Genomic DNA, 13,294 nt, shown 5'->3' with positions numbered 1-13,294 from the left:
AACTAACTTATTCTACCTCAGAAATGCATAAAAAGTTAGCCATAAGACCAAAGACAATTGGAAACAAGGCCCAGAAGAAAAGTCAGCACAGGCAACGATGTCAGAAGCCATCCAGAGTGATCAGAAAGGGTCATTAATTAGAAATGGGAGCCTAGAAAAATCAATTAGCCTCTTAGTATCTTTGCTCATTTGTAAAGGTGTCAATGGGGAAACAGCTTCACAGGGATCCTGTGAAGTTAAAAATAGTATGACATTAATGAAAGTACTTTGATAAAGTTTAAAGCATTATACATAAATGTAGGCATATATATGTATACAGCCACACACACACATCTACAAGGTAGCTGGTGATAGAGTGAATAGAGTACTGGGCCTGCAGTTAGGAAGACCTGATTTCAAATGTGACCTCAGACCCTGAGAAAGTCACCTGACCTATCTGCCTCAATTCCCTCAACTGTTAAATGTGGATTAATAATTAATAATGGGGATTAAACAAATCTTCAGAGGGTTGTTGTGAGGATCAAATGAGGTAATTATTTCTAAAAAGCACTAAGCACAGTTTCTGGCACACAGCAGGCACTACGGAAAATGTTTATTCTCTTTCCTTTCCTTCTACTGTGTGTGTGTGTGTGTGTGTGTGTGTGTATGCTACTATATTATTATTACTAACTGCAGCCCAGCACATAGGAGACTAACATTTAGCAATTCTCAACTTGCTCAATTCAGTTCAAAGTTCCATGGTCCCTTACTTATAAAAAGCACAATTCCTTATACTTACCTCTTGACCTAGTATATTAATATGTCTCTCCAAATCCTCCAACACTGTTACCACCTCCTCTCCACTTTCTAGATGATGTTCCTGCACCAAGGTCTGAAGTTCCCCAGGTAGGATGGACAGGAATTGCTCTAGCACCAGCAGTTCTAGGATCTCCTCCTTTGTGTGCAAATCTGGTCTTAGCCATTGATGGCAAAGGGCTCGAAGCTGAATCAAAGCTTCACGGGGCCCTAGTGTTTCCCTGTAGCAGAACTGTCTGAAGCGCTGGCGGAAGACCTCCTGGCCATGTGGGTTAGGCTCATGGAAGCTGGATTCCTGGTCCCAGTTGTGGTCTTCCTCCTCTACTTTTACTATCACAAGACCTTCCTCTGGAGCCTGCACCAGAGGAGCTAGGCCTACTGTCTCCCTTGATTCTACAGCCATCTGGAGCAGGAAAAGCTTGAGAGAAAGCTTACTTTAATTGTTTTTTTTTTTTCTCCCACAGGAAAGATCCTCTTGAAACTCTCTTCTCACAGGATGGTGTTTCTGAGGCATAAGAAAATGACATGTTGCTATTTAAAATTAGTCAGAAAACAATTACAATACCAATTTAACAAAGCTCATTACCCAGTGTTGCCCTTTTGATCAGTCATTTCAAGGATATCCTTGTTATCACTGAGAATCACTCATCTCCATGAACTCTCATTATGCCAACCTCTAACCTTTAACATCCACATTAACAGGTTACCATTCACTAGTAGAAAAATTAATACTGTACTAATCGGATCCACTACAAATTCCTGTTGTATAATCTAAAATTGGACATCACTGCTTCTCAGCAAACTTTTTTAATGTGTGTGACTTGGATCCCTTTCATATTCCCCACAAAAGGTAATCTAAACTTTTTTCACACTGAGTATATAAAGGCCCAAAAACATGAGCTTCTTCAACTTCCTTCTTTCCCTTCTGTCTCAGAGAAAAGAATGTGTCTTCTCCCTTCCAGCTCACTGATCCTTCTGGACAGCCATCCCCAAGCCTGAGATTTATAGAGGAAAGTCTAAGGCTTGGGAACATAGAGTTCCATGGGGAGACAGGAGGAAGAAAAATGAAAGACTGAAAGGTAGTGCTTTTAGCCGGGGTAAAGAGGGTGGTAAGTATGGCAAAAGAACCATCTAAGAGGTAGTGCGGTTTTAGGAGACTGAGGATAGAGAAGCCAAAATTGTTTTGCCTTTACCAGAGTCAGCAGTCTAAGGTCAAGCATAGGATAGGGGATACTGGATCCTTGTACCCACAGAGCCTCTAAAGACTTATGATGGCCTACCTCTGGGAAGCCACATTTATTTATTTTTTATAGTATTTTATTTTTCCTAATTACACGTAAAGACGAATTTTAACAATCATTTTAAAATTTTGAGTTCCTATTTCTCCCTCCCTTCCTTGCCTCCCCCTTCCTAAGACAGTAAACAATCTGATATAGGTTATATATGTGCAATCGTGTAAAATGTTATTTCCCATATTAGTCATGTTGTGAAAGTAGACCAAAAGAAAAAAATGAAAAAAATAAAATGAAAATAGTATGTTTCAATCTGCCCTGAGATTCCATCAGTTCTTTCTCTGGATATGAATAGCATCTTTCTTCATGAGATCTTTGGAATTATCTTGGATCATTATATTTCTAGGAATAGCTAAGTCATTCAGTTGATCATTGTATAATGTTGCTGCTACTGTGCTTATACTATTTTAACTCACCAAGAAGCCCTTTCTAAATTCTCTGTTTAAGGTGAAATGTCCCCTGCTCAAGTCTATATCCTTCACAAAATAGCGCATGACCTGCTAATTCACTCCACCCTACACCATCATCTATAAGTGTTTCAGTTCCCCAATTGAAAACATTCTTCTATCTCACCATAGCCTCTTATCATTCCATCTCTTCTTTCCAAACCTATTTCTCACCGTTCTAAACCTATTCTTTACTCTCATCATGATCTCCAACGCAATCCACAGTACTTTTACCCACTCACCCCTGCTTTGACTTTACTTTCCTTCTTTTCCAGTCTCAACCCTAAATGCACACCAATTCAACTCTATGCTGTGTTCTACTCTTAAATCTCTCACCACTTTGTCTTATCATTGCTCATTACTCCCACCATCTGGCCTCCTCTGGTCTACTAATGTACTGCTGAATGGAGCTAGAAGTCACACAACTGTTTCTACTGAGCACATTATGAATTCATACAATCCAACTTCAACTGGGTTCTCACTACAGCAAAGAAATCATAAATCATTCCCTGTCTCACTCCCCAAAGAAGTTATTACAAACCTCTCCTCAAGTTTCTCCACAGAGGCACCGAGTAGCACAGGTGATAGAGGGCTGGGTCTGCAGTAAGGAAGACCTGAGTTCAAATGTGGTCTCAGACACTTACTAGTTGACCCTGGACAAGTCACTTAATTTGTTTTCCTCAGTTTCCTCAATACAAAATGGGGATAATAACAGCACATACCTTGAAAGGTTGCTGTGAGGATCAAGTGAGATTAACATTTGTAAAACACTTAGCACAGTGCTATATAGAATCTTATTCTATTCCTCCCACCACCTTCTCTGCTACTTCTTCCAGTGGCTCTTCTCCTTGCCCAAGCCAATTACTCATTATGTGCCTTTGAATCCCATCCTTTCCAGTCTTCTCCAACAGACTGCAACCTCAATCATCCTCTTGGTTCCTTCCTTATGGGCTTCAAACACACTCTATAAAATCTTCACTAGACCCTATCACTTTCCTGAGCTATCATTTTAAATCTCTTCTCTCTAGAACAAACTCTTAGAGAAAGTTGTATATACTTATTGTAAGGGCAGCTAGGAGCACAATGCATAAAGCACTGGGCTTGGAATCAGAAAGACATGAATCTTCATGAGTTCAAACTTAGCCTCAGACACTTACTAGCTATGTAACCCTGGACAAATCACTTAACCCAAGCTAGAGAAGGAAATGGCAAACCACTCCAGTATCTCTGCCAAGAAAACTCCAAATGGGGTCATTAAGAGTTAGTCACGACTGAAAAATAATTGAACAACACACATTACCTTTCCAGTTTTCTTACAATTTTTTCCCCAGCATGAAATCTCTGATCCAGTGACTTACTGTGCCTTAAACAAGACACTCCATCTTGCAGCTCTGGACATTTTCTCTGGTGTCCCCCATACCAGGAATTCTCTCCCTCCTCACGTCCACATACTGGCTCCCCTGGCTTCCTTCAAGTTCCAAATAAAATTCCATCTTCTACAGGAAATCTTTGCCAATCTTTCTTAATTCTGGTTCTTTCCTTCTTATAATTATTTCCTATTTTTCCTGTATACAGCTTATTCATACACGTTTGCTGGATTATTGTTTCCCCGATTCAACTTCGAGGTTCTTGAGGTCATTGACTGGCTTTTGCCTCTCTTTCGGCTCTTCAACACTTGGTACAGTGCCTGGCAAATAGCAGGCATTTAATAAATGTTTACTGACTGAGTGAACTTCCATTTCTTTTTTTCTCATTCACTCTACAATCCCTTGCAGTCTGGCTTCCAACTTAAACATTCAACTGAAACTGTATTCTGCAAAGTTACCAAGGATTAAAAAAGTAACCAAGTGGTCTTTTCTCAGTTTTCACCCTTCTCACTTTAGCTACTGCATTCCACATTGTTGGTTTAAAAACCCAATGTCTATGAACTTGGACAGGAAAAAAATAACATCTTTATTTTCAATAACCTCTGATTAAAATTAAGTATATATATATATATTAAGGCCATTATTCTGAGAAGGGGTTTATTTATAAGGCTTCATTAGACTCCCCAAAGGGTCCATGACACAAGGACAAAAACCTGCCTCTGGGTTTTTGGTAGCACTACTTTCTCCTGGTTTTCCTCCTACCTATCAATCTCATTTGCTGATTCATCATCTAAATCATTCCCTCTTAGTCCTTCTATATTGGACCATTACAATCAGCACACTATAATAAAATTGTTTTATGTGTTTGAAACAGCAATCTGAGGCAGTAGATAGGTCCTTAAATTCATATATGTGGGTAGATGTATATATATATACACACATACACACATACACATGCAGGTGTGCAAATATGTATACGTACATATGTATACATACATATACACACCAAAATAGATTATAAACTTGAATATTTATGCTACCATGAAAGTCACATACATCCCAGCTTTTAAAAGCATTACCTTTTCTACAGTTACAGAAATGTTACCTACTTGAGGAAATTATAAATTGAGAAAATATTTGGAAGTAGAAAAAATATAATCTTTCTTTTCTAGACTATGAATAAGCAAAAAGTAAAGACCAAGTTTTAATATTTTAAATTTCACATATTGACTAAATTGAATTAATCTCTGGATATTGTTTTTAAAAACAGCAACAATTCCCTCAAACTGATAGATTTTACATTTAAAAATGTGAGAAACTTTTAAAAAGCTATATCCTTTATATTACCAATAAAGTCCAGCAGCAAGAGACAGGAAGAGAAATTCCACTTAAAATAACTGTACACAATACAAAATATTTGGGAGTCTACCTACAAAGATGAACCCAGGAACTATATGAAAATAATGATAAAACTTTTCACATACAAAAAAAGTCAGATCTAAACAATTGGAAAAATATTAATCGCTCATGGGTACACTGAGTCAATATAATAAAAATGACAATTCTACCCAAAGCAATCTATTTATTCAGTGCCATACCAATCAAACCACCAAAAATTATTTTATAGGACTAGAAAAAAAAATTAAAAAATTTATCTGTAAGAACAAAAGCTCAAGGATATCAAGAGAATCAATGAAAAGAAATGCAAGGGAAGGTGACCTAGCCATTCCAGATCTTAAATTGTATTATAAAGTAAAAATCATCAAAACTAGTTGGTACAGCCTAAGAAATAGAGTGGTGGATCAGTGGAATAGCTTAGGTACACAAGACAGTCAATGACTATAGTAATTTACTATTTGATAAACTCAAAGACTCCAGCTTCTGGGATAAGAACTAACTATTTAACAAAAACTGCTGGGAAAAGTGGAAAATAGTATGGCTGAAACTAGGCATAGACCAACATCTTATGCCCTATTTAAATATCATGAAACCACCATCAGGATAACATAAGATTTAGTAGCTTCTACATTAAGGGATTTGGAGGGCTTGGAATATGATACCCTAGAGGGCAAAGGAGCTAGGACTAAAACCAAGAAGCACCTACCCAGAAAAACTGAGTGTAATCCAGGAGGGGAAAAAAAACTGCCATTCAATGATGTCAAGGAATTTCACACATCCTTCAGAAAATACAAGAGCTAAATAGAAAATCTGATTTTCAAATACAAGACTCAAGAGATGCATGAAAAGGTAAACAGGAAAGAGAAATCATAATGGATTTATTAAAGTTGAATTATTTACATTCCTACATGGAATGATGATATTTGTAACTCAAGAGACCTTTCTCATTGGAAGGAATACACACACACACACACACACACACACACACACACACACAAATACACACACACATATATATGTAGACAGAAGGCACAGGGTGAGTTGAATATAAATAAGAGTAAATAACAAATAAAATTAAGGGGTGAGAGGAATGGACTAGGAAGAGAAATGGGAGAGGTAGAATGGGGTAAATTATCTCATAAAAGAGGCAAGAAAAAGTTTTTACAGTGGAAGGGAAGGGAAGGGAGGTGAGGTGAGGTGAGGTGAGGTGAGGTGAGAGGGAATTAGTGAACCTTACTCTCATTGGAATTGGCTGAAGGAGGGAATAACATACACACACAACTGGGTATGGAACTATCTTATCCCACAGGGAGATGGGGAATAAGGAGGGGAAGATGATAGAAGGGAAGGCAGAACAGGAGAGGGGGTAATCAGAAGCAAACACTTTTGACAGGGTGAAAGGAGAGAATAGAACAAAGAGGGGTGGGAAAGGACAGAGGGAAATATAGTTAGTCTTTCACAACATGACTGTTATGGAAGTGTTTTGCATGACTACACATATATAACCTATATTGAATTGCTTGCCTTCTCAATGGGGGGGGGGAATGGGGAAGGAGGAAGGGAGAGAATTTGGAACTCAAAATTTTAAAAATGAATGTTAAAAATTGCATTTACATCTAATTGGGAAATACTGTTGTGTTTGTCCTTCGTTCTCCAAGAGGATCACGACATCAGGGAAACGATGACATGACCTGCACTTGACTTTGATTTGAGTGAGGGAGGGCTGTGCAAGGTCACCAGCCTCACTTTCTCCTCCAGAGTCATGTGGATCCAGTGGCCTGATATTCACTAGGATGACTGGAGATGGCCCATGATGCACTGGGAGACCAACTGGGAAATAAGATACACAGGCAATGGGGTAAAGAAATCTATCTTACCCTACAGGAAAATAGAAGGGGAAGGGGATAAGAGAAGGGGGTGATAGAAGGGAGGATAGATTAGGGGAAGGTTTAATCAGAAGCAAAACACTTTTGAGGAGGGACAGGATGAAATGAGAGAGAGAGAATAGAATAAATGGGGGTAGGGGGAGTAGGATGGAGAGAAATACAGTCAGCAATAGTAACTCCAAAAATTTTTTTTGAAGTTTCTCTGATAAAGGCCTCATTTCTTTAACATACAGAAAACTGTATCAAATTTATAAAAATAAGAGACATTCCCCAACTGATAAATGATCAAAAGATATAATCAGTTTTCAGATGAAGTAATTAAATAGCCATATGAAAAAATATTCTAACTCACTACTGACTGGAGAAATGCAAATTAAAAGAATTCTGAGATACTACCTCATACCTATTAGATTAGATAACAGCACAGACAAGGTAAATGACAAATGTTGGAGGGGATGTGGGGAAAACAAGACATTAATGTACTGTTGTCTAAGTTGTGAATTGATTAAACCATTCTATAGAACAATTTGGAACTATACCCAAGGGCCTGTGGAACCATGCCATACCCTTTGACATAGCAATACCACTACTAGGTCTGTATCCCAAAAGAGATAAAAAACAAAAAGGAAAAGGACCTATACATACAAAAATATTTATGGCAGCTCTTTTCTGGGGGTAAAGAATTAGAAATTGAGGGGATGCACATCAACTGCGGAATGGCTGAATAGGTTGCGGTGCGTATTTATGATGGAATAGCATTGTACTATAAGAAATGAGCAGGATGCTCTCAGAAAAACCTAGAAAGACTTACATGGGTTGATGCAAAGTAAACTGTACTGGGTGCAAATTAACAGGAATATTGTAGCATGATCAGCTGTGAATAATTTAACTATTCTCAGCAATACAATGATCCATGAGAACTCAGAAGGACTTAGGATGAAAAATACTATCCATCCCCAGAGAAAGAACTGGTGGTGTCTGTATACAGATTGAAGCAATTTTTTTTTCATTTTCTTTATTTTTCTTGAGGTTTTTTTTTTGTCTGTTTTCTTTCACAACATGACTATTACGGATATGTTTTGCATGACTTTACATATGTAACTTATATGGAATTGCTTGGCTTCTCAATGAGAGGGGGTTGAGAGAAAGGGAGAGAATTTGGAACTCAAAATTTTAAAAATAAATGTTAAAAAATTGTTTTTACATGTAACTGGGGAAAAATTAAATACTAAATAAATACAAAAAAAAGAAAAGAAGTAGAAAGCTGGGAAACAATTTTTACAACTAGTGTCTCTGATAAAGGTCTCACTTCTAAAATGTATAAGGAATTGAGTTAAATTTATAAGAATACATGGTATTCCCCAACTGATAAATGGTCAAAGATATGAACAGGTAGTTTTCAGATAAAGAAAATAAAGTTATCTATAGTCATATGACAAAATGCTCTAAACCACTGTTGATTAGAGAAATGCAAATCAAAACAACTCTTAGGTACCATATCACACCTATCAGATTGAGTAACATGACAAAACAGGGAAATGATAAATGTTGGAGAGCATGTGGGAAAACTGGAACACAAATGCCCTGTTGGTGTAGCTGTGAACTGATCCAACCATTCTGGAGAGCAATTTGGAACTATGCCCAATGGGCTATAAAATTGTGCATATCCTTTGGCCTACCAATACCACTTACATCTGTATCCCAAACAGATCATAAAAACAGAAGGATCTACATGTACAAAAATATTTATAACAGTTCTTTTTGTGGTGGCCAAGAAATGGAAATTGAGGGGATGCCCACCAATTAGGGAATGGCTGAACAAGTTGTGGTATATAAATATAATGGAATACTATTGTTCCATAAGAAATAATGAGCAGGTGCACTTCAGAAAAACCTGGAAAGACTTACATGAACTGATGCTGAGTGAAGTGAGCAGAACCAGAACATTGTACACAGTAACAGCAACATTGTGTGATGACTAACTTTAACAGACTTACCTCTTCTTAGCAAGGATCTACAACAACTCCAAAAGACTCATGATGGCAAATACCATCCATATCCAGAAAAAGAACTATGGAGTCTGAATACAGATCAAAGCATACTATTTGCTTGCTCTTTTTTTGTTTGTTTGTTTCTTCTTTCTCATGGTTTCTCCCATTGGTTCTAACTCTTCTTTACAATATGACTAGTGTGAAAATAGGTATAATATGAATGTATATGTAGAGCCTATATCAGATTGCATGCTGTCTTGGGGAGGGGGAAGGAAAGTGAGGGGGAGAAAATTTGGAACTCAAAATTTTATCAAAGTGAATGTTGAAAACTAAAAATAAATTAATTAATATTTTTAAAAAATTAACAGGAAACAGAGTGGTGGAACAGTGGAATAGATTAGGTACAGATTACATTATAGTAAATGACCATAGTAATCTAGTATATGATAAACCCAAAGGTCCAAGCTTTTGGAACAAAAACTCATTATTTGACAAAAACTGATAAGAAAACGGGAAAACAGTATGGCAGAAACTAGGTAAAGACCCACATCTCACATTGTATACCAAGATAAGGTCAAAATGGGTACATGATTTACACATAAAGGGTGATACCATAAGCAAATTAAGACAACATGGAATAGTTTTATCCATCAGATTTATAGATAAGGGAAGAATATAGGATCAAAGAAGATATAGAGAGAATTACAAAATGTAAAATGGATCATTTTGGTTATATAAAATGAAAAACTTTTTGCACAAACAAAACCAACTCAACCAAAATTATAAGGAAAGCAGAAAACTGGGGGGGGGGGGTGGGTTGGGTGGGGTAGGATTTTGCAACAAGTATCTCTGATAAAGGCCTCATTTCTAAAATATATAGAGAACTGAAATTTATAAAAATACAAATAATTCCCCAATTGATAAATGGTCAATGGATATGTACAGGCAACTTTCAGACAAAGAAATCAAAGCTATCTATAGTTATTTGAAAAAAATGTTCTAAATCACTAGGAATTAGAAAAATGCAAATTAAAAAAACTCTGAGGTACTACCTCATACCTATCAGATTGGTTAATATGATAAAAAAGGAAAATGTTGGATGTTGGTGGGGATGTTGGAAAACTGGGAAACTAATGCACTCACTATTGGTCAAGTTATGAAATGATCCAAACATCCTGGAGAGTAATTTAGAACTATGCCGAAAGGGCTATAAAACTGTGCATAACCTTTGATCCAACAATACCACTGCTTCCAAAGACACCCCCCCCAAAAAAAGGGGAAAAGCACCTATTTGCACAAAAATATTAGCAAAAATAGCGGCTCTTTTTGTGGCATCTAAGAGTGGGAAATCAAAGGGATGCTCATCAACTGGGGAATGGCTAATCAAGCTGTGGTAAACGACTGTAATGGAATATTACTGTGCTATATGAAATGACAAGCAGGATGATTTCAGAAAAACCAGGAAAGACTTACATAAACTGATGCATAGTGAAGTAAACAGAACCAGAAGAACATTGTACACAGTAACAGAGCAATATTGTCCATGAAGAATTTTAAATGACTCAGCTATTCTTGGCAATACAATGATCCAAGACAATCATAGAGGACTAATGATGAAGCATACTATCCAACTCCAGGCAAAAAACAGATACTGACTGAATATAAACTTTCATTTTTTTTCCTTTTATTCATGTCTTCTTGTACAAAATGACTAATATGGAACTGTTTTACATAATTGCACATGTACAACTTATATGTGATTGCTTACCATCTCAGGGAGGGGCAAAAGGAGAGAGGGATAAAATTTGGAACTCAGAACTTAAATAGTAAAAAGTAAAAATGTTAAAAAATTGGAAAATTATATACACGTGTATATACACACACATATATATATATATATATATATATGTACATACTTGTACGTATATCCTTGATTTTTCAAAATGACCACACATGACACCGAAGAATAGTATAATGATTCAATGAAGTAAACAAATATCTGCAGGTTCTTGCTGGACATAGTGGTCCTACTACACTGAGAGAAAACCAATGCCAAAACATTAACTATTAAATTAGGGGTAGTTCATCTCTCAATAATGTCACATTTCTTGATAGTTTTGATCCATTTTGGGGCGGGGGGAATGTAGGAAACCTGTGATTTCATTTTTATATGGAACTACCAATGAAGACAGGGCACTGAGAGGTTAAATGATTTGCCCAGGGTCATATAACCAGTGTTAAGAGCTAAGACCTGAACCCACACCTTTTGGCTCTGAGGCCAGCTCTCTATCCACTAGAGGACACTGCCTGTCTTCCATTGATATAGCATAATATATTTCACCACTGTTTGGGTTGTGTGTACGTGAGCATGTGTGTGTACACACACACACACACACACACACACACACACAAAACAAATAATGCTGCCATAAGTAGTATCAAGGGGGAAACATACTGAATTTGGAATCAAGAAAGATGAGGTCAAATGCCTCACTCAGTTTCCCCATCCCTAAAATGGGGATGACATGTAGTAACTATCTTACAGGGTGATGTGACAATAAAATGAGATAATGTATATAAAGTGCTCTGCAAAACCATATAGTATAATTCTGATAAACAAATGTTTGCCTGTCTGTGAGTTTAGTACCTTAAAACTGTTTTAATTTTAATCTTTATTACTGAAATAGAACATTATTTTGGTTGATTATCTACAACTTGTAATTCATATGCTTTGACTCTGGGAATTGGGTTTTTCCTCTATTTGTGTCAATTCCTTTTTGTGGAGTTGACTATACCTACATAAAAAGAACGTATATAAAATAGAGCCAAATGTATACCCAGCTCTCAGCACAATGCCTGGCACATAGAAGGCCCTTAACAAAGGTTTACTTACTGAAAGAACCAAAAAAACTGAAAGAACTGATAACCTGTTCTTTACTCAAATAGGTGCAATGTTTAACTGATTTTGTTGATACTTACAGTTCTTAATGTCACTAAAAAAAAAATAGCCTGAAAGATGTCTGAACAGCATGCCAACTCTCTGCAAAGCTAAAAATACTGTAAAACTTTTTTTGAATATGAAGTTTGATCTGTGGGGAAAACAGGTGAAGACAAAAATGCAGTTTATTAGCATAGCACTGATCCATTCAGCGGCTGTGAGGATCAATATTCCCCGGAGAGCGGTACCTGTTTAGTACTGAAGAATGCCAGGCAGTAAGAAAATCTGAGCCACTTACAAGCATCTTTTCCAAGTGACTTAAATGGATAACTCTCTGCTACCCTTTACCCACCTGCCCCCTCTGCTATTACAATCGAAATCATAACCTTAACCGCTTTAAAAGCTGATGCCCTAAATGTTTCCTCAGCGCCCAAAGGCACCAAGCGGGGCCGATCCCAGAGCCAGAGATGGGCCTTGCATGCCAGAAAAGGGCAGCGCCCGCACTTCAGCACGGGCTTTCCCAGAGGCCCTCTCTCCGAGGAGACAGGACTTCTGCAGCCTCCAGGCCGGCGATGGAGAGAGAAGGGCTCCTTCGTAACCCGCCCAGGACCGGCCTCCGTCTGGTTACAAAGCCCGTTCCCCTGCCCGGATCCCGGACCCGACTCACCGTGAACTCCAGGCCCAGCCGCAATTGGGTGAAGGCGATAAGGGGGAGAGCTGGAGAAGGGAAGGTGACTGATCAGGAAACCGATCCCACAAGAGAACCTAGAGACAGAAAGAAAGAGGCCGCAAAACACCTAGCGCCGCACCCGGGAGTGGATCCCAAGCAGCCAACCCCTAGAGAGCACTTCCGGAGACTTTCTCTAGGAACCTTGGGAGGCTTAGGCATCTCTATGATTTCCGTTTTAGCTGGCGGAGAGGGGAGTGGGGGTGGGAAGAGGAAGCGAATCCAGTTCTCGACTCCATTTTTTTTCTCTTCTGTTTTCACACAGTAACAAACACACCGACATACTCTCAAGTTCCGCGTCCGCCTCTCCCCTCCCCCCTCCGTGTCTGTCTCGGTCTCCGTCTCCCTCCTACTCCTCCCTCTCCTTCGTAGTCTCTACAGGAAGGCATTTCCAAACCTTCTTAAGTCTAAAGCCTTCACTCTTAATTATTTCCCATTTACCTGTAAATATAGC

General features: G+C 38.0%; 1 protein-coding gene across 1 annotated transcript in view; it reads right to left on the bottom strand.

Annotated features, from left to right (window-relative positions):
* Window positions 1–12,962, bottom strand: part of ZKSCAN8 (zinc finger with KRAB and SCAN domains 8) — a 43,509-nt gene extending 30,547 nt beyond the window's left edge. The window contains exons 1-2 of the mRNA XM_036754769.1: window positions 12,781–12,962; window positions 779–1,300 (exon numbers count right to left, since the gene is read on the bottom strand). Of these exons, the coding sequence (XP_036610664.1) occupies window positions 779–1,198 (420 nt within the window). The 5' untranslated portion in view covers window positions 1,199–1,300; window positions 12,781–12,962. The remainder of the gene's footprint in view (window positions 1–778; window positions 1,301–12,780) is intronic.
* Window positions 12,963–13,294: the final 332 nt, after the last annotated feature.

The sequence above is a fragment of the Trichosurus vulpecula genome, chromosome 4 (assembly GCF_011100635.1).
Source record: "Trichosurus vulpecula isolate mTriVul1 chromosome 4, mTriVul1.pri, whole genome shotgun sequence".
NCBI classification, from domain to species: Eukaryota; Metazoa; Chordata; class Mammalia; order Diprotodontia; family Phalangeridae; genus Trichosurus; species Trichosurus vulpecula.
Note: the sequence above shows the minus strand (reverse complement) of the source record. Positions and strands in the feature narration are given on the sequence as shown.